The sequence below is a fragment of the Rana temporaria genome, chromosome 2 (genome assembly GCF_905171775.1).
Source record: "Rana temporaria chromosome 2, aRanTem1.1, whole genome shotgun sequence".
Classification (NCBI taxonomy): domain Eukaryota; kingdom Metazoa; phylum Chordata; class Amphibia; order Anura; family Ranidae; genus Rana; species Rana temporaria.
Window position 1 is genome coordinate 187,986,742 of NC_053490.1, and position 25,616 is coordinate 188,012,357.

Genomic DNA, 25,616 nt, shown 5'->3' on the forward strand with positions numbered 1-25,616 from the left:
CCGCAAGTCACCGCTTCGGTTTCCCACTGCTATGGGGCATAGAGAGAGAGGCGTCCGGAGCCGTGATGACGTCAACGCGTTTCGTAGTGTTGATACGTAACTTCGTCTGGACGGTGGGAGACAGGCGTGCGTCGCTCCTTTATATGCTATCGGCGCACGCCTGTCTCCCATTGATTTGAAGGATAGAAAAATACGGAGTTCCGCTTGATAGACTTGGGTGTCATTACAGTGCTGAATGCCTCAAACAGCAGCCTGAGTTCACTAAACTAAAGGAATAAATACCAATTGATTTAAATGTTTAAGTTTAGGTTGGGATAAAGGGAGTTGGGTGTCAAGTTCTGGTTTAGAGGTAGGGTTATGTGTTACGGTTATATTTTAAAGCATATCTACAATGTCTGTGGGCAAAACTAAAGAAATTAACCTTCTCCATTTGTCTTTGTGACCACTATCTCTAAAAAATCCAAAATGTTATGGTTGTCACAGGAACAGGTGGTGATGGAAAATATTTTAAGTGGGGATACCAGTTGCAGTAAGACCTGTCTAACCTTAGGTTCACACCTACCGTATTTGCTGGCGTATAAGACAACTGGGCGTTTAAGACGACCCCCTAATTTTCCAGCTAAAATTTGGGTTTTGGGATATACTCACCGTATAAGACGACCCCCCACTGTACCATTTATTACATGCCTCACTGTGCCATTATTACATGCCTCACTGTGCCATTATACATGCCTCACTGTGCCATCATTACATGCCTCACTGTGCAATTATTACCTGCCTCGACGATCTCCCTACCTTCTCCTGTTTGCAGAGTATGTCAGACGGCGGCCATCCATTATTCAAAAGCCGCGCCTCCTCCTCAGGCTGTTCCGTGATAGGCGGAACACAAATTTTCCCAGCAGAGCCTCTGTTCAGTGTTCCGCCTATCACGGATGTCCTCTAGTCCGAGGCGCACACAGGTACCCGGCGTATAAGACGACCCCCGACTTTTGGGGCATTATTTTAGATGCAAAAGGTAGTCTTATACGCCAGAAAATACGGTATGTGTTTTTTAGTGCGGTTTGCAGTTTGCAGAAACGCACTACAGTCCATTTAACATGGTTTCCTATGGTAAATGTTCACATCTATGCGTTTTTCAGCTGGTGCGTTTTTGGAAAGCGTCAGGGACTTTTGTCCCACAGCAGATTGCATTTTGCATGTAACTGGCTTCCATGGACCTGCACCAAAAACGCAAGTGTTGCATTGCTGATGCTTTTATACATGTGTTCTGAGTTTTGAGGGGTTTTTTTCTATAACAAACTGTGTATAGCTGGTTGTTAAGGAGCAGTCCAGGAAAAAATGGCGTGCCTTCCCAATCCATACCCCTTTGTCTTCCTATTCAATTTACTGGTGCCACCTGGATAGGAACTGATTTAATATTCCCTGTTAGGGACAGAAACAGCAATACAAAACCGTATAGTTTTACTAACTTATAGCACATCAGCTGTAAAGGTTTATTTTTTTATAAATCAACCCTAACTACTATTTCCCCAGTTAAGCCCTGGTTCACACTGGGTACGATTTGGAATGATTTGAGATGCGATTTGACATGTCATCGCATCTCAAATCGGCGGAATTTGCCGGCAATTGTCGGCAATGGCACTGTCCTAATCAGTGCGACGCTGCATCTGCGATTTCAAAAAGTAGTTCCTGTACTACTTTTTTTTTTTTCGGGCCGCGATTTACATTAAATTGCGTCCGAAATCGCGGCAAAATTGCGGCCGTAAAATCGCGCATTTTACCGCGATTTTGAATTCGCAGCAGTGTGAACCTAGGCTCAAGGGTAATTCCACTTCCAAGAGAAAAAAAAATTGAAAGAAAAAATAATAATAATATAACATATACAATTGTGTCTCAAGTCATATAGGAGAGGATAGGAGAAGACGCATGGAGGACACCACTCGCTGGCCTCACCCGCTGCCCCACCGAGACAGGGTGTTGGCCGGGCAGACGGTGAGTGGGCGGGGATCACAGTGGCAGCATTTGATGGCACAGTGGCAGCATTTGATGGCACAGTGAGAGCGTTTGATGACACAGTGGCAGAATTTGACAGTGGCAGCATTTGATGGGCACAGTGGCAGCATTTGATGGGCACAGTGGCAGCATTTGATGGGCACAGTGGCAGCGTTTGATGGGCACAGTGGCAGCGTTTGATGGGCACAGTGGCAGCGTTTGATGGGCACAGTGGCAGCGTTTGATGGGCACAGTGGCAGCGTTTGATGGGCACAGTGGCAGCATTTGATTGCACAGTGGCAGCATTTGATGGGCACAGTGGGAGCATTTGAGGGCACAGGGAGAATGTTTGATGGGCACAGTGAGAACGTTTGATGGGCACAGTAGCAGCATTTGAGGGCACAGTGAGAACGTTTGATGGGCACAGTGGCAGCATTTGATGGGAGTTTTTTTTAGTTTGTTTGCGCCCCCCTAAAATCTTGAGCACCAACCACCACTGCCCACTTGTGTCACCTTCTTCATTACTGTCCCCTTATTTGTTGTTCCCCTGTATCACCTTCATATCTTACTTTGACAGTAATACATGAAGCTGACGTGGGGGACAGTAATACATAGGGCTGAAAAGTGGGGGTTAGGGGGACAGTAATACTTGTATGCTTCATTTATTACTGTCCCCCACATGTTATCCTCATGTATTACTGTCCCCAGGGCCCGCCCCTGACTTGTGTCACCATCTCCCAATTCTATTCCTTTTCCTCACCTTCTAATCTGGACTGGTGAGTGTGAGCGCTGGTTGTGGTCCACTTATTCGGGCCAGGGAACCCCTCAGACAGTTGGGCCGCGGGCGGGAGAAGGAGAGGTTGCTGGGCACTGCCTCTGCGCTGTGGGCAGGACAGGGGCAGCCGTGGATCTGAGCCAGTAAGAAGGAGCTGTGTCAGCACTGCAGAATCCTGCCACGCAGGAGAAGTAGGTTAATGGAGCCACAGTCGGTCACACAGCGTGAACAAGTGCCCTGGCTGCAAGTCTTTTTGGGCGCCACAGCTGAAGGAGAGGAGGTGGGTGGAGTCAGAGTACAGAACACCGCTAGCTACATTCCTCTCTCTTCTGGAACTCGCTCTGAGACTGCTTGTGACGTCACTCGTTGCCAGAAGACAAGGGGGGCGGACCTATCAACTAGTTACGGCAATCAGCTTTTAGGGTGGCTGACTGGCTGTGTGTCTTCAGTTCATTCTCTACATGTTACAAAGCCACTCACGAGCGCCCCTGTATACGGCGCCCATGGCACTTGCTATATCTGCCATACCTTAGATATGCCACTGTACACACCGCTTCTTCGCCGCTCCAAAGATGCGGCTAGCAGGACTTTTTTTCCTGTCCTGCTAGCGTACCGCTCCAGTGTGAAAGACCTCAGGCTTTCACACTGGAGAAACAGCAGCAGCTGTTTAGGGTTGGTTTGCAGGTGCTATTTTTAGCGCAATAGCGACTGCAAACCGCTCCAGTGTGAAAGGGGTCTAAGTATGTACAGTATGTGATGAGAGGCAATAGCAATATAACACAATCTGAGCTTTTTATACCAATTATACCCATCACAAAACCAATAACTAGATATTTGTGATTGTTCAGTTTAGTATGGAAGATATGCATAATTTCCATGTAATGAAATATTAATAACTTTTCTCAGACTGACCTTAAAAAAATATGATAAATAAAAAATGGTGGGGGGTTGAAATTTGTGCTAATCAGTGTCTGTTTTTTGACAGTGACCTCTTGGGATTGGTGACCTACCTTGACTGGGTCATGATCGTTGTTACCATATGTTCCTGTATATCCATGATGTTTGAATCCCCTTTTAGGAGAGTAATGCACACACCAACTTTGCAGGTAAAACTTTAAAAAAAAAATTACTTTATTTCCTTTGCTTAATATCCACTTTGTTAATCCTGTCTTTCTTCTTTGTCAGATTGCAGAGTATGTTTTTGTCATATTCATGAGTATTGAACTGAACTTGAAGATTATGGCAGATGGCTTATTTTTTACTCCCACAGCTGTTATAAGGGATTTTGGAGGAGTGATGGACATATTCATATATCTTGTAAGTTAATACCTTTCTGTTATAGGTTAATACAAACCGTATAATACTGTATATCACAAAGTTTATTATTTTAAATGGGCAAATTATCATGAGTATCGATGAATGAAAAGTAAATACTTGTCCAGGTTTATGGAAAATCTGTTTTACATTATAAGTGTGTGATTCAACTGAAAGAGTAAAAAAAAAATGAAAATACTTGATTTTCCTAAAATTATTGCTGCTTAATGCTCCGTCCATTGCTGCTCACATAATCAAAAGTGTTGGTGATGTGATTTCTAATGAAAGAGGTAATTGGTGTTCATATTGGTTGACCTCCCCCCTTTCAGCAGAGATCATGCAGCGAAAGGCTTAGGAATCTGACATTATAGTCAACATGCTTAGGTGTCTATCATAACCACTTGCTGACCACGCTATAGCACTTTTACTGCTACAGGTCCTCAGCTGTGCGCAAGATCACGTGTATATATATATATATGTGATTCTGCATTTCCGTTTGCACAGAAAATGCGCACGCCATCTACGGGTCACTTCTGCTGTGATCATTTACAGCAAAAGCCAATCTGCAGGTGCAGGGCACTCAATGTCATTTAGCACTCGGCATTTGTCAGTAAAACACAGAGAACTGAAATATACCTATGTAAACAAGGCATATCTCAGTGTTGACAGAAGGGAAGGAATGAAATATGTGTCTCTGCAAAGCAAGAACTAGAATCCATTACTTCCCCTAGTGAAAGCAGCACACTGTGTACACAAAAACACTGGCTAGGCACACAGTTAACCCTTTGATTGCCCTAGATGTTTAACCCCTTTCCAGCCAGTCTCATAAGTACAGTGACAGTGCAAATTTTTAGCACTGATCACTGTATTAGTGTCACTGGTTCCCAAAAAGTGTCAATTAGTGTCCGATTTTCCCACCGCAATATCTCAGTCCCGCTATAAATCGCCGATCGTGAGTATGAAAATAAATATACAATAAAAATTCTATAAATTTATGCCATAGTTTGTAGATGCTATAACGTTTTTGTAAATCAATTAATATACACTTACATTTTAATTAGGTACAGTGTTGCACAACTGTGCAATTTTCAGTTCAAATAACGCAGTGCCCTACCGAAAATAGCTTGGTCATCAAAGGGGTAAATCTTCCGGAGGTCAAGTGGATAAATAATTACAAGGCAGTTGTACATACAGTACAGGTGCACTTCAAGTATTTCTTAAAGCTAAATATATCTTGCTCTAATGTAGTAGACACATGTTTAAACCTTACTAGACTCTCCGTTACTTGGAGCTTAATTATGTATGATTTATTCAGTGTGGGCAGATTTAAAATATATAAAATATTCCTATTTAGCCTAATATTAGCCTCTTGTACAGTAGTTCCCTGAAGACCAGGATTTAGATTGGGAGAGAAAGGAGCAACACTGCAAGCCAGCCAGGCTTTACACATTGTACAATATACAAGAAGCTGACTGATTGATGGGGAGAACAAGGAGTTGACCTCCTAACTGTGTTGCTGCTCCTTCTTTACCCAGTCACAAGCAGGGTGGTACTCAGCCAGAATGACAGAAGCATATTGAAAGAAACCTTATTATAAGAGAAATAAATCCTTTGTAGATGCTAATTACTCAGTAATGTTAAAAATCATGTGTAAATTGACCTTTGCTCCAACTTAACTATGTTACTTGGCTAAAAGAAAATGTAAAACCAGGACCAGCAAAAGAAGGGGCGTTATGCCTATCAGTTCTACCACTGGTTCCTTCACTGTTTGCACCTTTGTAGAGCACTGTCCTTTACACTTCTGACACTTTTGAGTATGTCAGAAGCCAAGTCCTCTGCTGTGCAATGCAATTCCTCCTGCCGCCTCTTACTTTGATGCAGGTCGTATCATAGGTGTTTGCAGAAGGAATCACTCCACACAGCAAGGGACACTCCCAGAAGTGTTGAATATAAAGAATCATGAGGCGCATATAGCTCTTATGCCGCATACACACGATCGAAATTTCCGATGGAAAAAGTCTGACGGAATTTTTTCATTGGATATTCCAACTGTGTGTGAGCCCCATCAAATTTAGAAAGAGAACATGTTCTTATTTTTTCCAACGGAAAAAATTCTAGCGGAAATTCCGTTCGTCTGTAGGGAACTCCGACGGAGAAAAAAACACGCAATCTCAGAATCAAGTCAACACATATGCTCGGAAGCATTGAACTTAATTTTTATTGGCTCTTCGTAGTGTTGTACGTCACTGCATTATTGACGCTCGGAATTTGGTGTGACAGTGTGTATGCAAGACAGCTTGAATGAAATTCCATCTGAAAAATCCGTCGGAGTTTATCCCGATGGAAAATGCGATCGTGTGTACAAGGCATTAAACTCAGAATAGCAAATCTCTTCAAAGTCAGGGCAAATCCCATATTAGAGAAATATCACTGGAACTAGTGTCTTCATAAAAACTTTTCCCCTTACCTGGCCATTTGACAACTAGAGATGGCCTGGCGGTTCGCCCGGCGGTCGTTTCGCGGCAAACTTTGCTTGTTCGCGGTCGACCGAACAGGCAGACATCTGGCGATATTTGCGGCGGTCCGCCATTTTACATTGAGAGGAACTTTGACCCATGACACATCCATCAGGTGGTACAGGACAGCCAATTGAGATATTTCAGCACATGGACATACCCCCCTAACTTATAAATAGACCTGATCTGGTGGGCATTTTACATTCTGCTGTTTGTCAGTGTAGGGAGAGGTTGCTGTGTGCGGAGCAGGGACAGACTGTAATGACACAAATCGTTACCTAACAGGTCCACAAAAGTCCTTTCAAGGACTGGTATAGGTGTACCATTTGGTGTGCAGTATATAGGGGTGTAATACACTTATATACTTTTTGTCAGGGTAGGGACAGGTTGCTGTGTGGGGAGAAGGGACAGACTGTAGTGACACAAATCGTTACCTGACAGGTCCACAAAAGTCCTTTAAAGGACTGGTATAGGTGTACTATTTGGTGTGCAGTATATAGGGGTATAATACACTTACAATTTACTTTTTATCTTTCGCCTAGCTCACAACAGTGTTGACTACCTCACATTTCTAAAAATGAATGAGGCATGGATCTCGGAGGAATTTAACACATGCGACCAGGGGCGGACTAAAAACTCATGGAACCCTCGGGCAATAAAAGATTATGAGGCCCCTGGGCTTACAGATGGCCACCATGCCAGGAGGCAGTGTAGAGGCGGGCCAGCTAAAATCTCAGGATTTTTACATCAAAAGCAGGGACAGATGTAAAAAAACTAAGTTTTACATACTGTCCCTGGTTTTATTGAGCCTGGCAACCCTGATGGGGTCCCCTAGTGGCATGGGGCCCTCGGGCAGTGCCTGAGAGCCCCAATGGTCAGTCCGTCCCTGCATGTGACCAGTAGACCATGTTTGATTCAAATTCAGGTGAACGCCTGTGGGCTAATTTTTGGGGCCTGTACTGGCCTACACTTACTTCTGTATCTGGTGAATAGCTAAATATACCTCCAGTCACAGAATACAAAGTTGTTTGCTGTCAGGTGAACGCCTGTGGGCTAATTTTTGGGGCCTGTAATGGGGGGCCGAAACAGACCCACCCAAGTACTAGGTGGAGCTCCTCGAAGGGAGACCCCATGAGAGCAGGCGAACTAAGCCAGAAGGCCATGTCCACCCACTCCCAAGACGTTAAAGGCAGGCCCGAGGACCTATACCCTACTAATCACACTGTGACAAACGTGCTACACCAAACAAAAAAATACATAAAAGTGACAACACAGGGGTAAATAAAAAGAGAGTGGGGAGAAGGAAGATGAGGGAGAGTGAAAGTGACCATCGTGCAATGCAATGGCCGACACTTACTTCTGTATCCGGTGAATAGCTTAATGTACCTCCAGCCACAGAATACAAAGTTGTTTGCTGTCAGGTGAACGCCTATCGGCTAATTTTTGGGGCTTGTAATGGCCGGCACTTCTGTATCCGGTTTTTCGCTTAATACTTCTGGTAGGTCAGTGTCCATGTTGTGGGACTATTTGTGCACAGCTAGTAAGTATTTTGTGGCTGCAAATAGGACCTGCAGGTTTTTAATGTTCGTCTGCCATTAAAGTCAATGGGGCCCGCTGCGAACTTGTGGTTCGCGAAAATTTGCGAAAGTTCGCGGTTAGCGTTCGCGAACCGTCCGGTCAGATGTTCGTCCATCACTATTGACAACTGTAACATTCTGATTTGCCCTCATGTTCTCTACCGGTCAAATCTCAAACTTTTTCAAAATCAGGTTTTTACCCAAACTCTTTCATTTGCAAAGACTCCCTGTTGAATCATTAGTGTGCTTGCTTGCTTCGTTTCCCAACAGAGAACCTCACAAAGGGTGCCGATAGGAGGTAGGAATAAGTACAACTTTAATGAGGTTTACTGTACATTTGGACTTGCATATAGCTTTAGCTTCCAGTTTCTCAGGATCTACTAAGTTCCATTAAATGTAGTCTATGCTTATAGATTTTCTTCACATGTTCAGTTTGAATTTCCCAGCTTTGAAACACTACTTTCCTAGAAATAAATAAAATATATAAAATATAATGTTATTTTAGATTTACTATGCTTATTACCATGTCTATCTGTGTCAATGGTCATCAATCTCTTTCCGCTTAAAGGGGTTGTGTTTAAATTATTTTTATTGTTTTCACATAAAATAGAAAAACTTTACATACATTCTTTAAAAAGAAATTCAGCAATCATTATAAAATTCACAAGTTCTTCATACATATAACAAGAACATGTACAGACTACATATTACCACATTACAAAAACAACATTTGTGTGGGTACAGGGCTAGGTCCAACCTTACGCTACAACCTCTATAGTGCTGTCCTTTAAGCTAGGAGCGTATTACCCTCTCCTCCCCCCCCCCTCCAATAAGCCCCTCAGGCCCCCCCAAAAAAAAAAAATTAAAAAGGGTGAAAAAAGTAAAAAATGAAAAAGTGCAAAAAAAAAAAAAAAAAGGGGAAGAATCAGGGGCCAAGGGTTTTTTCCATGTACTTCCGTATAGTCTGTACATGCTCCCCCTCTGCACCTGACGTATTCCTTTATATATATGTGTCTCTTATCGTGTCCATAAATGTGTTAAGGAAGTGAGATGGTGGACCATCTATCACTTCATATTGTGTGAGGGGGAAAAAAAGGGGAAGAAAAAGGGGAGGGGGAGGGGGAGGGGTGGGGACAGAGATAAAATCCCTTTCTAGGTATCATCCTGCATACTTTCTTCTCTCCCAATAATCCTCATATATATCTGTGACTGCTTAAAGTCTATCCATTTCCCCCAGATTTCTTGGAATCTTATTTCTGTCTCTTCTTGATAGCTTATTAACTCCTCCATTACTCTCATTTTATCTACCTCTCTAAGCCAGTCTCTTATCTTTGGTGGATCCTTAATTCTCCATTTTCTCTGAATTGATGCTTTTGCTGCATTTAAGAGATATGGGGTGAGGGATGCTCTATATTCTTTCCTCTGGCCTTCCATAGCGTGAAATAAACATTTCCAAGGATCCAGTCCTATCTCCTTCCCTTCTATCTGTTTTATTAGGCCTAGTACCTCCACCCAATATGTTTGAATAAATCTGCATTGCCACCATATATGAGCATGATTTCCTTCTTCTCCACATTCCCTTCAACATAAGGACGATGTATCACAATTTATTTTATGCAGTTTAGTAGGCACATAGTACCACTTAGTCAGTAGATTATAGTTCATTTCTTTCACCTTTGCGTCTCTTGAGGTGGAGTGAACATAGTCCATAACCCTCCTTTTCAATCTTTCTGGGACTTTTTGTTTTAGTTCAGTCTCCCATTTTTCCAGAGGGTGTATTGGCCCCTCCTCATTGGAAGATATCAGCAGCCTATATATTTTAGAGATCATCCCTTTTCCATTCCCCCCTCCTTGATCTATCAATCTCTCCCATGGATTTAATCTTTCCATACCTCGTAGCGGCTTTGGAAGGGATTCAGTAAAATGTTGGAGCTGCATATATCTCCAGCTATCCCATTGAGAAGTTCCGTATTTCTCTCGTAGTTCTTCTAACTGGCATATCCTATTCCCCTTTAAAATATCCCTTAGTCTCAATCTATCCGAGTGGGTCCACTTTAAATAAAGTTTATTATTTTTCCCCGGTGGGAAGTAATCATTTCCCATTAAGGGCATCAATGGGCTATTGTATTGTCCCTTTATCTCCTTAGTTACTTTATCCCATACCTTTAGTGTTTTTATTGTAATTGGAGCAGATGCCTTAGGAAGATCTCTATATTTTTTCGGGATCCAAATAATCTGACCCAGCTTAATTTTACTCATGTTCTCTTCTAGGGATACCCATTTCTTATGTGATGTATTATGAACCCAGTCTATAAATCTTTTTATTATCGCTGCTTCATAATATTTTTGGGGGTCTGGAAGTAGTACCCCCCCATTTTCTCTTGATCTACTCATTACTTTATATGATATACGACTTCCTTTCTCCTTCCAGACAAATTTTTGTATTAGACTTCTCAAGGTTCTAAAATATGCCCCGAAAAAATGGAAAATCTTACTATGGGACTCAGGGAGCGAGAGGAGGAGTATTTGAGGACTTGGACCCCATATATTGAATATGGGGGTTGTGATAACTAGAGGGGGCGGGAGGGGCTGGAGAGAGGGGGGAGAATCTGTTCCCTTTTTATTTTTTTATTTTTTTATTTTTTTGTGTTGTTTCTGTTTTTTGTTTTTTCTTTTTGTGGGGGGGGGGGTGGGGGGGAAACTATTGCTCTTTGATGGTAAAGATGCTCTCTCGAAGATTGTAGTGGAGGGTAGTAAGAATAGGTAAAAGAATGCACTACAATTAAGGAAAGGAAAAATTGATATGATATAAAATGCAGATATTCCAAATATGGAATGTGAGATATTTAGTTAATGTTAAACATGGTTGATATGTCATTGAGGAAATTGAAATGGCTGTATTTTATTTTCTGTATATGATAAAAGAAAAAGATATATAAAATAAAGAATTATAAAAAAAAAAATAAAATATGCCCCGGGGATACAGATTGGCAGGCTCTGGAAGATATACAAAAATTTCGGAAGTGTCATCATTTTAATTACATTTATCCTTCCTAGCCATGACAATCTGTATGCCCGGTATCCCTTCAGATCTTGTTTAATTTTGTTCAATAGGGGAATATAGTTATCTTGATATAATTCTGTTGTTATTGCTGATAGGTAGACTCCTAGATATTTCAGTCCCCTTTCTCTCCACACAAAGGGGAAGAGTGCTTTTAATTATCTTTTATCTTTTAGGGGTGTGTCTATATTTAATATCTCTGTTTTTTCCAAATTTATTTTAAAATCAGAAATCTTTCCATATTCATCCAATTCTTCCATAACCTTTGGGAGTGATTGTCTAGGGTTGGCTATGAATAGCATAATATCGTCTGCATAAGCAGCTATCTTATGCTCTTGCTTTCCTACCTTGATGCCATTTATTTCTCGGTTCTTTCTTATGGAGGTTAAGAGGGGTTCTAAAGATAACACAAATAATAGGGGGGAGAGTGGGCATCCCTGACGTGTCCCGTTGTATAGCTTAAATGTCTCTGATAGAGTCCCATTTACTTGGATTTGTGCCGTAGGGTCCGAGTACAAAGCCCCTATCCATCTCATCATTCGTGATTTAAGGCCAAATCCTTGTAGTGTTTTAAAGGGGTTGTAAGGGTTAGTTTTTTTTTTCACCTTAATGCATCCTATGCTTTACTTACCTGAGCCCGTTCACCTGCTGCGCGCGCCCCCGATGTCCTCTTCTCCACTCATCCTGGCCGTTGATTGGCTAGATTGGATGGATTGATAGCAGCGCAGCCATTGGCTTGCGCTGCTGTCAATCACATCCAATGAGGCGGCGCTCCCATAAAGGGGGTTAGTTCTTGTGGGGAGGAGCCGAGACAGCCGCTGAGGCACCCCAGAAGACCAGGATCGGGGCCACTGTGTGCAAAACGAGCTGCACAGTGGAGGTAAGTATAACATGTTTGTTATTTTATTTTTTTAAATGGGAACCTTTAGTGTCCCTTTAAATTCAGATTTTACTGCCCCTCCCCCATCCTGGCACCCAAGGGTGGCTGACGCCAGCCCTGCCAGCCAGCATGGTCTGGATAGGGGTTTCCTGTTACTACGGGTGATGGGGTCCCTGTCCCCAGTCGTGACTGGGGGCCCTGTCCCCAGCTGAGAAGGGTTCCCTATCCCCAGGTATGATGGGGTCCCTGTCCCCAGGGGTGATGGAGTCCCTAATAGGGTCCCTTCCCATTGCAGTGTTTTCAGTACCCCATAGCAGTCTCCTCTGTCCCCCTTCGCATCACTTCCATAGTGTTCTCTGCCCCCTCTACCCATAGAATATTTTCTGTGCCCCCAAAGCAGTGTCCTCTGTCCCTTGCACCCCCTGCACTGTAGTGTCCTCTGTACCCCCATAGTGTCCTCTGTCAGCACCATAGTGTCCTCTTTACCCCCAGAGTATCCTCTGTACCCACCATAGTGTCCTCTGTACCCACCATAGTGTCCTCTGTCCCCCTCCACCCCCCCCCCCCACACACACACACACACTCTGTAGGTAGAACTCCTACCTTACACAGGTGTACAGTGAGCAGAGCAGAGATCGATATCACAGGGCTGGATGGGGGCAGGAACTGCTGGTTAACTTTTCACATTAACAGGCTCGTGATTAGTTGCTAGGATTGCCCAGCAACCAATCACCTGCTGTGTAATATAAAAATGTAACTCCAACGGTTCCCGACCCCATCCAGCCCTGTGATACCACCGCTCTTCATTATGATATCCCTCTTCATTGCACAGCATGGAAAATGTCCATGGGCCGGGTGCCCGTGAGTTAATTACAGGCACTGACGGGCCGGACATTTAGCGGTGGCAGGCTGAGTGCGGCTCATTGGCCGTGGGTTGCCGACCTATGATCTATGTCTTTAATAAACTTGTTCTCATTGTAAAGATTTAGTTCTAATGTTGTTAGTCTTAACATTTTTCTACATTTTTACAAGTTCTTGTTTTATACATTGTAGAAGCCAGCATGATTTTTATGTTTATTTGCCATTAAAGCATGTTACATTTGCCTCAATATTCTGCAGTAGCTTTCACCCTTTTATTGCTTGACATTATGAAATATGTAGCATTCAATTCATGAGCACAAGTAAACAAGTACTAAATAGAAAGTTTGCAATATGTTTTCTTATTTGGCTTATAATCTTCATACTCGAAAACAGACATGAAAATAATAACCTAAACCATCAGACGTAGCATTGTTCTTAGAGCTTATTACTCATTATACTTTTTCGAATGTTAAGGTCAGCTTGATCTTTCTTTGCTGGATGCCATACAATGTTCCCGCAAAGTCTGGAACGCAGCTTTTAATGGTACTGCGATGCCTGAGACCTCTCCGCATATTCAAGCTGGTCCCCCAGATGAGGAAAGTTGTACGTGAGCTCTTTAGCGGATTCAAGGAAATATTTTTGGTATGTTAAAACAATTTGCCACAAGGCTGTTTATAAAATGGGACTACTGTTACATCAAGTGTTTTATTTAAGTAGTCATAGTTCTTTTGCATAACTGAATGATTCGTCTATAGTGGTCTACTTAGAGGCACATGTTGATTATTTGGACAGCACATTTGTGTTGTAATAAATGCTATTTTTGTTGTTCTGTTATAAAATTATTTGTGATATCAGGTTGCCGACTCCTAACTCAAATTAAAGGAACCAATATTTGAAGCAACAGAGAGGGGGGAGTAAAAATAAAGGAGGGAGAGCAAAAAAGAGAGAGAAGAAGAAGAAGGGAAGGAGAGTGGGAGAGTCCATTAAAAAAAATTGAGCGAGGGTGAGTGAAAAGGGAGAGAGCGTAAGCAAAAAAGAGAGGGGGGATTGAAAAAGAGAGAAGGTGAGTGAAAAAGAAAGAGGGGTGTGAAAACGTTAAGAAGAGCAGAAAAGCATGACGGGGGGGGGGGTGAAAGAAGTGAGGTGGGCAGGGGGGGAAAGAAAGCTGAGATAACAAAACGATATCAAATATTTTATCTATTTTAAGATTGTAATTCATTCCATATAACATGTGCAGTTTCATCAAGTTTTAACTTCTTTAATAAAAAATTTTTCCTTATGTTTGCAGGTGTCTATTCTGTTACTTACATTGATGCTGGTATTTGCCAGCTTTGGTGTCCAGCTATTTGCAGGGAAGCTTGCAAAGTGCAATGATCCAACTATTGATACCCGGGTGAGTATTATAGAAAATAAAAGTGTCAGGTTTTCCACTCACAAGGGAAGGTACAATGATGTACTAGAACTACAATTCACCTTTTTCTAGTGCATTTACCTAAATTTACTCACCTGTTTTCTTCCAACTTCTACTCACCTTCTCTAACAAATCCTACCACTGTTTGGATCTTACAGCATTTATATCACTACAAAGATCTCATTGATCACATTCTTTAGGAAAATTGATAGGTCAGAGGAGAAATTCCTAGGCCCCTTTCACACTTCTGCGACTTGTCCTGCGACTTGGGACTGCAAAGTACCCCATGATTTCTAATGAGTAACATTCATATCTGTGCGACTTCAAGTTGCAGTGATTTTGGTCTGACGTTGATGCGACTTGAGGTCCATAGATCTCAAGATTACACAGGCATTGCTTCAAGTCACGTCAAAGTTGTGTGACTTTCAGATCGTATAAGTGTGAAAGAGGCCTTAATACCAAGGATCTGTTGGGGGGAAAAAAGAAACAGAAAAAAGAAACAGATTCAGCCAGTGAGGACTGGATATAGTAAATGATTAGACATACAAGCCTATGCACTACTTAGGAACTGATTACTGGTAGATAACATTTCTCTGATGGGTCAAAAAGTATTGTTATTACAGTACCCATAGATACAGGAAGTCAGCTGTGTTTTCACACAAAATCCAACCCTTACCTGTCAAGATTTAGTTTATGCAGAAACTTGAATTTTCTTAGTAATTATAACTGTTCAGGCATCCTCATTAAATATCTTTCTTTCGCAGCTTTACTATACTTTATTTTTTCTGCACCTGCCAGCCCCAGGAGGTCTGAAGTCACAGAAGTCAACTGACTTAACACAGCCCACACTCAAATGATAGGATAAAAACTTTGAGATCAGACAATTTAAGTGTATGTGGAGCCAAAATGTTTCATTTTAATTTTGGAAAAAGTAAGCAAACTTTTTTCAGCTTATATTTAACTGCCTTTAGGGAGATTTCCCTTCACTGCTTGTTGTGTGGATGAAACAGAAAATGAGGCAATACAAAAAGGCTGCAGGGCAAGATATGCCGAAACCTGCCTAACTAGCTGGACTACATAGGAGACATCAACATAGGAGACATCAAATATTTTAAATATTGTCTTTATTGTACAAAATTTATAAAAACAGAGGCAAAACAGCCTAAAATTGATAAACGGATAAATGTTGCAAAATACACTTACTTAGGTACCGGAAGATCCTATAGATGTAAGTATCAAGACATATAACAGCACTTGTAGAAATGTATCCTTCTGGTAACCAGATCTGCTAGGTCATCGTTTCGCCAATAACACTGCTTCTTCAGGACCCGATATGGCAAAGTAGAGCAACATTAACTATTATATAGAAAATGTAAATATACATACAATGTATCAAAAACTCCAATAAAGATATAATTTCTTTAACCAATTAACATGCATACAATATTGCAATGAATCGTGCTCAAGTCACATCATGTTTCAGATGTGGCTTGGGCCAAAATATATTTCTTTATAGAAAATGAGGCAAATTTTACTCAAAGTGAAGGGAATTCCCCTCTTATATAGTTGTCACTGAACAAATGCCCGATTGGAAAATGTACCCTCACCTCATGAATCTTGCCCACAGGTGCACAAAAAAGCTTTACGTGTGTTTTTTAGGTTATTTCCAAAAAGTATAAAACTATTTGATTTTACATATACTTTAATAGATCGGCAACGGTCAGACTTCAAATGACCTCTAACCTACTTGCTGCAATTGCAGCTTCTGTATTTACTATCTGAAAAGGGAATATACTATTCCTATATAAGTGGCAGCATATGTTTGATAATAGAAAGAAGAGTAGAAGAGTATTGTTTCTTTATATTTCTAAAAATGGGAATTCTATTTGCATTTGGAGTTGAAAGCATAAGCTACAGCTGTATTCAATGTGTCTGTTTCTCTTCTCTTTCTTCTTAGGAAAAATGCCATGGAATATTTAGGATTAATGTCAGTGTCTCCAAAATTTAAATTTGAAATTGAAACCAGATGAAAAGAAGCCAGGATTCTGGGTTCCAAGAGTCTGGTAAGCTTTTTTTGTAAACTACTCTTAGCTGTGTAAACAATTAAACAATGCGCATAGCAATGTTTAAAGATGTTGAATTTATGTTTGTGTAATATATCTTTATACAGAGTGCAACTGAATTATTTATTGTCCACTTCAGGGATTAGCTTGAAACTCACAATAAATAGTATTAAATGATTTGTTCAAAACTGTATCTTAGATATGCTGCTACAGTAAAACCTTGGATTGCGAGCAAAATTTGTTCCAGAAACTTGCTTGTAATACAAAGCATTTCCCCATAAGAAATAATGGAAACTCAGATGATTCATTCCACAACCATTTAATCATAGGTCCTTCAGTTTATAGTCCATATAAAAAGATTATAGCAATGTGACTAGGTTGTATTACCATAAAATGTCCATCCACAAATGGAAGGGGATTGGAGGCAAAATCCATCAGGAGCTACAGAGTATAAAAGAGAAGAGAGGTGCCTCTAAGTGGAGAAATATGGTTACATTTAATGAAGGTACAACATTTTTTTTCAAATATAATTTTTTATTTTATTTTATAGAAACATACATACAATAAAAACATTACCGTACGATTAAAATGTAACATACGAAGTTCACACATATTCATCTCAGACACAGCTGGACGTTTAGTCTGGTGGAGATAACCCAACATGGGAGGCTCTGAACTTAAAGCTCCTAGCCATCTGTTCAGCGCCCCCCTCAGGTGTTTTCGCATTATTCTAGAGTCTTCAAGTGGGGGGGTGTCACCCTGTCACGTCTACCAGCCGTCCAATACTCATAACACCTTAATTAAAAATATATAGAAAGATAGACAGGAGGGAAAGAAACAGACAAGGGGAGATAGGGGGAGGAGGGAGAAGAAGGGATGGGGAGGGAGGGGAAAGAGGGTTGACCCAGGGTTGTAAACGCGTCTCTAGTCGCAACAGCCCTCATGGCTGTACCCCCTTGCCAGATTAAGAATTGAGTAGGGCCGATCCTTCATCAGGGAAGATGAAAATGTTCCAGAGCCTCCACGCCTCAGAGTGCCTCTCCTGTTTGTTTTGGGCCGTGAGAACCAAATCTTCCAATTTTTTTTATATCCTCCACCCTGCGCATCCACATTCCCACTGACGGGGGAGGACTTTTTTTCCATCTGAGGGGGATACAGGATTTGGGTGCGTTCAGTAGGTGTCTAATGATTGATTTTTTGGAACTCTGTGCCGGTATTGAGGTAGCGTGAAGCAGAAAAAAAGGCAGGGTTGTCACCGATTACATGGTCGGTGAACTTCTGGGTGACCGTTTTAACTGTCGTGCAAAAGTGTTGTAAGCGGGGGGCAGGACCAGAAGATATGGAGAAGTGTTCCCACCTCTGACTGGCATCTCCAACATTTGTTCGTGGCCGTGGGGAAGTATCTGTGCAATACCTGAGGTGTGTAGTACCACCTGGTCAAGATCTTGTAGTTAAATTCCTGAATTTTTGTGCATATTGACGTTTTCAGTGAGAATTGAATTATCGTCTGTTTTTGGGAATCTGTGAATGAGCACTGTAAGTCCGTCTCCCATTTTTGAAAGAAAAGGCAAATCAGGTTGTGTGGGGGGGGGGTTAAGTAGTGCATACTTTTTAGAGAGGACCCGGGGCAGCGTTCCCTCCTCCCTGCAGTATTCTTCGAATGTCGTGAGTTCTCGCTGATAATGTGCCGGGGTTCGCTATCGAATGCAGAAAGTGATGAAGGCGGATCGCCCTCCAAAACAGAAGCCGGAAGCGTCCCTCGTCACTAGTCAGGACTTGGACAGAGGGCCACTGAGTGCCTACTAGAAAGTGAGAAGCCTGGTTCCACCCCGCCAATGCCAGTGGTGCGTATTCCGTTGATTCCAGCCCAGAGGGGAAGGCTGGATTTCCCAATATTGGATAAAGTGGGGATTCACCGGAAGAAAGGTGAGAGGAGCGTAAGTTTGTCGCCCCTACCTGAAGGGTGGTGCCAATAACCGGGTGAGAGGTCAGGGTTGGAGGTAGTTGGTCAAAGCACCAGGTGGCCCCCCTTAGTGGCACCACTGTCTGGGCCTGTTCCAATTGGACTCAAAGTTTAGCCTTACTGTGACGGTTCCAATCTATGATTCTGCCAAGATGCACCGCCCGTAGTAATTACGCAGATCCGGTAAGGCCAGCCCTTCTAGATGTTTCGGCTGAGTCAAAAGGCGTCTGCGTAGCCTGGGTTTGGAATTAGCCCATATGAAGTTAAGAAGGTACAACATTTTAGCAACTCACATGGTTGATGATTAAAAAAGACACATCTAAGTATGCAGGCATCCAGGGTAAAGCTGTCAACACAGACCGTCCTCCGCACCGCCGGCTCTCACCGATGTCAGTCTGCAATCATGAACGGGAAGCCTACCCTGCAGTAGAACAATCTGAAAGCGAGGCTTGAAGCGCTCGTGGAGCACAGAGTGGAAGGGGTGATGCCGATGACGGTGAGGAGGACGATCTATGTGGACAGCTCTACCCCCGAATACCTCCATACTTAGATGTTTTAATCATCAACCATGTGAGTTTGCTAAATGTTGTACCTTTGTTAAATGTAACCATATTGCTTCACTTAGAGGTGCCTCTCTTCTCTTTTATACTTGGTTGTGACATGACACTACTTGTATATCAAGACATATCTTGTATATCCTGTCAAAATGTATTTAAAAAAATTCTTGTCTTGCAAAACACTCTCAAACCAAGTAACTCTCAAACCAAGGTTTTACTGTAGTGGTAAAAATACATGTAACCTGAGTTATGTAGGCTTCAGCAAAATAAAGCTGATAGTGGTCATGACAGTACTGTGAGAAAATCAGACTTTACTGTATTACATGTTACTATGATCCTAACATGCACCAGACACATGGGCTGGAAAGTAGCATGATAGACCTGCTGGAATTCAGCATGGTAAAGTGAGTAAATCACAAGACTGAACAGAATTAAAGTTACAACTTTTTTTTTATGTTTGATACAGTGGAGAAGGATTAGAGCCTCTGTTAAAATGTTATTGTTAATTATGTATGTACATTTGAAAGATTCACCCCCCCCCATTTTCTTTTTTGTCATCAAGACACAAAGTAAGGGACATGCAAAACGGTTAAGCTGTCACCAGAGTAAACATTGAGTGATAATTGTCCAAAACTGGCAATATTTAATCTCCAGTACATTAAAGCGTTTGTTACCCCAACATATTCCTGATATGTACCATGTACTTGTATGAGAAAATATTCTGTCCTTTTTGTATTGCTTCCACTATGTGAAATCCCTGGTGTTCCTGCCAGTCCCTCTGCTTTCGTACTAAAAACTGACCACACTAAGCAGGAGAGCACACTGTGGTCAGTAGTTCTCTAGTGTGCTCTTCAATGATTAGACTTGTCCTGAAACGTCCCGGCTGCATAGCTAATCACTGGGAAGCTTAGTGTGCTTCTGCTTCTCCTCCCCCCAGCTCTTATGCAGCTCAGAACAGAGAGAATGTGATCACTTATAAAAAAGGGAAAAAGGGTATTTATCATGTATTTTTATATCTATACAAAAATGTTTTGCCTTCCATTTTTATTTTAAACTCAATGGATTGTTTTACTAGGTGATCGTTTACAATCAATTTAAGTGAAGGAAAACCTTCCAAGTGGCAAACAGATGTAAAAAATAAACTGATATACCACTCCCTATATAAGATTAAATGTTTTTTACTATATATATATATATATATATATATATATATATATATATATATATATATATATATATATATATATATATATATATATATATATATATATATATATATATATATATATATATATATATAGTTTTAAAGATATTTTAACAGACATGCAGTTCACATCTTTGGATATTTTGGTTGGAGTTCATCTTTAAAATGAGCAAGAATATGTACTGTTGAACTATTCTTGGCAGCTGTTAAACATTGGTTGACCTTAAATAAAAATACAATTACTGTAATTTTAATGATCTGCATAAGAGATGTTAACTAACAGGAAAATTTGATGTTTTGCTTTGTTTAAAAAAAATATAGTAATTGTAGTTTTGTATACAGCCTACTGGCGTATTTTTTTAATTTCAAACATGTTGCCTATTATTCATTCCCAGATGCAAGAGACCTCTTTTGTGATGTATATTAAAGGCCATAAATCTTCTCATTATAAATAAATAGTCCTTTATCCTAGAGGACTAATACCCTATCAGCCATTGTAAAGGGGTCTTCATTAGCCTAATTAAGCCAAGGCTTTATCTACTTTTTTTGCATATGTAAGGAATAAGGCTGGCCATGAACAAGCAAAGTATCTTGTTTAAGTCTATCAGTGTATAGGCCAGCTTCAAAGTGTTACTAAACCCAAAGTGTTACTAAACAACATATTCAGTATAATTCTGTCATGATAAATGTAATTTAAAGTTCTCTAATCTCTTGGGCAAATCTCCTTCATTTTGTCAATTTTGAATAACTATTGTCTTTTTTTACTCTCTAGGGCAAATCCCCGTAACTTTAACTTTGACAATGTGGGAAATGCTATGCTGGCTTTGTTTGAAGTATTATCTTTAAAAGGCTGGGTCGAAGTTCGGGATGTCATCATTCATCGTGTAGGACCTGTAAGTGTACAGTATATTGAAAAATGCTTGTGTACACTGGCAATTATTTCCATTCAATTAATGTGAATGCTGCTCAAGGTAACAATGAGGCTGTTTAAAGCCAATCCGAAACAAGTCAAATCAACACATAATTGAATCAAAAGCAAGTAAAAGTAACTCAAAATCATACTGCATTTGACCTGTTTCTGAGTCTGAAATCTTTGTATATAAAATGTCGTTGATACTGTAGTGCTACCCCTGTGGGAGTCGGTTCTTAATTTGGGTTCTCTGTTCTGTGCCTTAACTCCAAAAACAATCTCAGCCCCTCTGACTTACCGAGTTCAATGAAAATTACTGCAAGCACTTATAAGAACACAAGTATGGGGACCTTTAACTCAGCTGTGAATTAGCACCATGAAATAGACACAAGATATTTTAGTGTTAAATTAATTTAATGTATTGCTATGGGTTAGAATAAATGTTGGTTTGTGCATAACTCAACACATAGAAGCTAGGTTCGGACACAGTCTGCTAAACAGTAAAATCTCTATACCAAGGTAACATAGAAAAGAGTTATGTACCACTAGACAGGAATTCATTTATGAACTAGCAAAGTCAGCAATAAACAGTGCATACAATGATTAACTGATATGCAAATAATAATACTATACAAGGGCCGGCCCGTTCATTAAGGGCCCACGTGCACCGCCCCCTCTATCCACGCCACCCCTATACGGTTAATGGATAGATTCATGCATAGCATGATTCTATGCAGATTCATGCATAGCATGAATCTATACACAGCTGCCGCGGTCACCCCCTATTCATGTGTCTGACCCCCTTTCAGGAAGTCGAGTGCCTGAATTACAGCGCCGGGGGTGTTTTTTAACCACCCGATTAGAGCCATAGGCTCTAATAGGCATCAAAATAGAGTAGACTCTGAGCGCAAAACATTGCGATCAGAGCCCACCCAGGTGTGTTAGAAAAGCAAATGAATATTCGCTTTTCTAACACCGAATCGCTTCTCCGCTAATCAGGAAGCGCGGTTTTGATATTCGTTTCCCGATTGGCTAAAAAGGTCAGATGATCCTATTGGACTCCCAAGAGGAGGCGCACAACAGAAGCCGCTGTGATCTCAGAATAAAGGAAGACACATGAGATGCTGTCAGATGCCCACCGCAGCCTGATCCCCACCACGATGGGGTAAGAGTGCTGGTGGACCAGCAGACAGTGGGAGGGGGGATGGTTGTTTTCCGCCCCCAAACAAAAAAAACACCAGCGCCACTGATACTATAACTAGTCTAGAGTGCATTCAAGGAGAATGGCTAAGATATGGTGTAATGTCCCCTGAGAGGTACCTATTGGTATAAGCAATAGGTGAAGCTCTCTGTATAGCAGCTGTAAAGGAACAGTCTTTAGTCCTAACTCTTCAGTCAGCTAGTGTTTGGGCCCAGTTGTACCATTGGCGCACATGAGAATAGTTTCCAGTCAAGCCTGAATGCAACAAAAAGGTTGCTAGATGACTATATGGTCATTTCCAAAAAGTTTCAGTCTCTCTAGCAGCAGATAGTAAATCTATACAGCAGCAGCTCACCAGTCCCAGCATTATTGTAGCTCATGATTAGTCCTCTCTCTGCTCTTAACCCAGATGACTCTGACTGTCAGCACTCCGTTTCCCACTCGGGTTCTCAATATGCAGCAGTAATGGTGCACACTGTAAAGAGAAGTGCACTCTCTGGTCTGCTTCATGGCAAGAGAAAGCCATGTCCTGTATAGCAAGATAAAACAATGCTCTTTCTGCTCCTCTTGGCAATCTCTCTCTGGGGAATGCAGTTCAAAAGCTCTTGATTACAGTAGAGTTTCTCTCCTCTGGACTACAGGTCACACAGTGCAATATTGCCCGAGTCTATTGCACTCTTCCTGATCAGCAGCTTCTTCTTCTTGCTGATATAACTGCTAACCAGTTCATCATCACAGGGCAAAAGCTTCAGAGAGCAGCTGCAGCCAGTGTTTCTCTCACTCTCCATTCTTCGCCAGGCACCTGGCTACACTTTGCAGATTTTTAATTAACATGTGTTCATCTGTCTTTTCTTACAGATACATGGAATATACATCCATGTTTTTGTGTTCCTTGGTTGCATGATAGGCCTTACTCTCTTTGTTGGTGTGGTGATTGCCAATTTCAATGAAAACAAGGTAAGATCTGTGTTTCCACTACATATAATACAACACATTAGATATTTTTATGTCAGCTTAGCCAGTTATAAAAACTACAATCTGAATAACTATTCTTTCATAGCTGTTTTTTTTATCAATTTAAGCTTTTTGCTATTAGCATAGAAATCTGGTCTAACAAGAGTAGCTAACCAATGATTCACCAAGGAGGTGACCTAAGAAGTGGAAAGAAGGTGAACCGAATGGGTATAAAGATTAATAAAGTTATAAAAAGATAAAGATACATATCACATCAAATAAGGTACTACTTAACCACATAAGTAGTGGAAGCGGTATAGGAGCGGGGTGTTTACTGCTCCTATACCGCGCCTTCCCATTAAAATCTCTGCAGAGGCGCATTGCGGGTGGTATTAACCCTTTTTCGGCCGCTAGCGGGGGTTAATACCGCACCGCTAGCGCCCGAATATCGCGGTAAATACGACGGTATAGCGGCGCTACAAATAGCGCGGCTATACCGTCACTGCACCTCCACTGCCCAATGTGAAAGCAGCCTAAGGCCCTGTTACACACGGTCGGTCGGACAAAACCGTGAGAATGGACTGAGGTTCAGTTTCATCGGTCCAAACCGACGGTGTGTATAGTCCATCGGTCTGTTTTCCTTCGGTCCAAAATTGTAAAACATGCTTCAAAACCAAACCGATGGACCGCTCCCCCGATCGGACCAAACCGATGGTTAGTACAGAAAAGCATCGGTTCAAAACCCGCGCATGCTCAGATCAAGTCGACGCATGCTTGGAAGCATTGAATTTAGTTTTATTCAGCATGTCGTGTGTTTGACGTGACCGCGTTCTGACCCGATCGGTTTTTGGAACGATGGTGTGTACGCATCATCAGACCATCAGGCCACTTCAGCGATGAACCGATCGAAAACGGTCCCGTCGGACCATTCTCATCGGTTTTGTCCGACCGTGTGTACGCGGCCTTACTGTTCTAGTCACATTTGTGAAAATGTTGGTCATTAATTGACATATTTCTTAATTTCTGATTTTTCTAATTTCACCATTTAAAACTTGCTTATCCCTTCTATCTTCTCTCAAAAACATTCAGTTGCCTTAAAAATCCTTTCAATATCATTAGTGTATGCTTGTTCTTATTTATTTATTTTTTTACAAATTGTTTGCTACAAACCAAAGCATTATCATTTCAGTGAGAAAAGCTTGTAAGAGAAATAGCAAAATATTGATGATACTTGTTACAAAGAAAGCAAACCAAGATTTGAATGGAAAGCTCAGCAGTGTTAAAGTGTCACTAAAGGAAAACATTTTTTTCATTTAAAATAACAAACATGTGATACTTACCTCCACTGTGCAGTTCGTTTTGCACAGAGTGGCCCCGATCCTCGACTTCTGGGTCCCTCGGTGACTGTCTCTGGTTCTCCCCGCAATTACTAACCACAGTCATGCGAGAGCTCGCATGGTGGTCAGTAATTGCGGGTGCGATCCCGTGATACAGCGAGCGGCCATAACCGCTCGCTGTATCACTCGGCCCCGCCCCTCGGCGCGCGCGTCACTAGATGTAATTGACAGCAGCGCCAGCCAATGGCTGCGCTGCTCTCAATCCATCCGCTCTAGCCAATCAGCGGCCAGGCTTGAGCGGCGAAGAGGATATCGGACTGCGCGGGACTTTCGAGGGGTCAGGTAAGTATAACGGGGGCTCGGGGGGGTGGGGGGGGCGGCAGCATTCAATGTTTTTCACCTTAATTGCATAGATTGCATTAGGTGAAAAAAATGTTATCTTTACAACTCCTTTAAGTGTTTACAAAGTATTTTTTTTTCACAGTAAGGGAGTGGAAGTTGTTGCAGATGCATTTAGGTGGATTGCCTATACAAGTCTTTTTTTAATTATTCACTATAAACAATATTTCCTATTATAAACACTATTAGACTATGGGGGTTATTTACGAAAGGCAAATCCATTTTGCACTACAAGTGCAAAGTGCACTTGAAATTGCACTGAAAGTGCACTTGTGGAAGTGCAGCTGCTGTAAATATGAGGGGTAGGATTCTGAAATGATGGGAAAGCTCTGCTGATTTTATCATCTAATCATGCAAGGAAAATAAAAAACAACATTTTAGCTAGCACATAAAACCAGCAGAGCTTCCCCTCATTTCAGATCTACCCCTCACTTTACAGCGACTGCACTTCCAAGTGCACTTTCAGTGCAATTTCAAGTGCACTTTGCACTTGTAGTGCAAAGTGGATTTGCCTTTAGTAAATAACCCCCTATGTCTGTTACGTCTTAGCGAAAAGCATATGCTAACATAATTTGAGGTTTAGGATTCATTTTTTCTTTGTAAAATGTTACACTTATTGAAAATAATCTGTGACCACAGCT

At 41.5% G+C, this 25,616-nt stretch overlaps 1 protein-coding gene across 1 annotated transcript in view; it reads left to right on the plus strand.

The window, feature by feature from the left end:
- The window catches only part of NALCN (sodium leak channel, non-selective), a 582,786-nt gene that overhangs the window by 465,307 nt on the left and 91,863 nt on the right, over positions 1-25,616 (plus strand). The window contains 8 exon segments of the mRNA XM_040336161.1: positions 3,753-3,873; positions 3,953-4,084; positions 13,451-13,618; positions 14,265-14,369; positions 16,345-16,384; positions 16,387-16,450; positions 20,947-21,067; positions 23,144-23,242. Of these exon segments, the coding sequence (XP_040192095.1) occupies positions 3,753-3,873; positions 3,953-4,084; positions 13,451-13,618; positions 14,265-14,369; positions 16,345-16,384; positions 16,387-16,450; positions 20,947-21,067; positions 23,144-23,242 (850 nt within the window).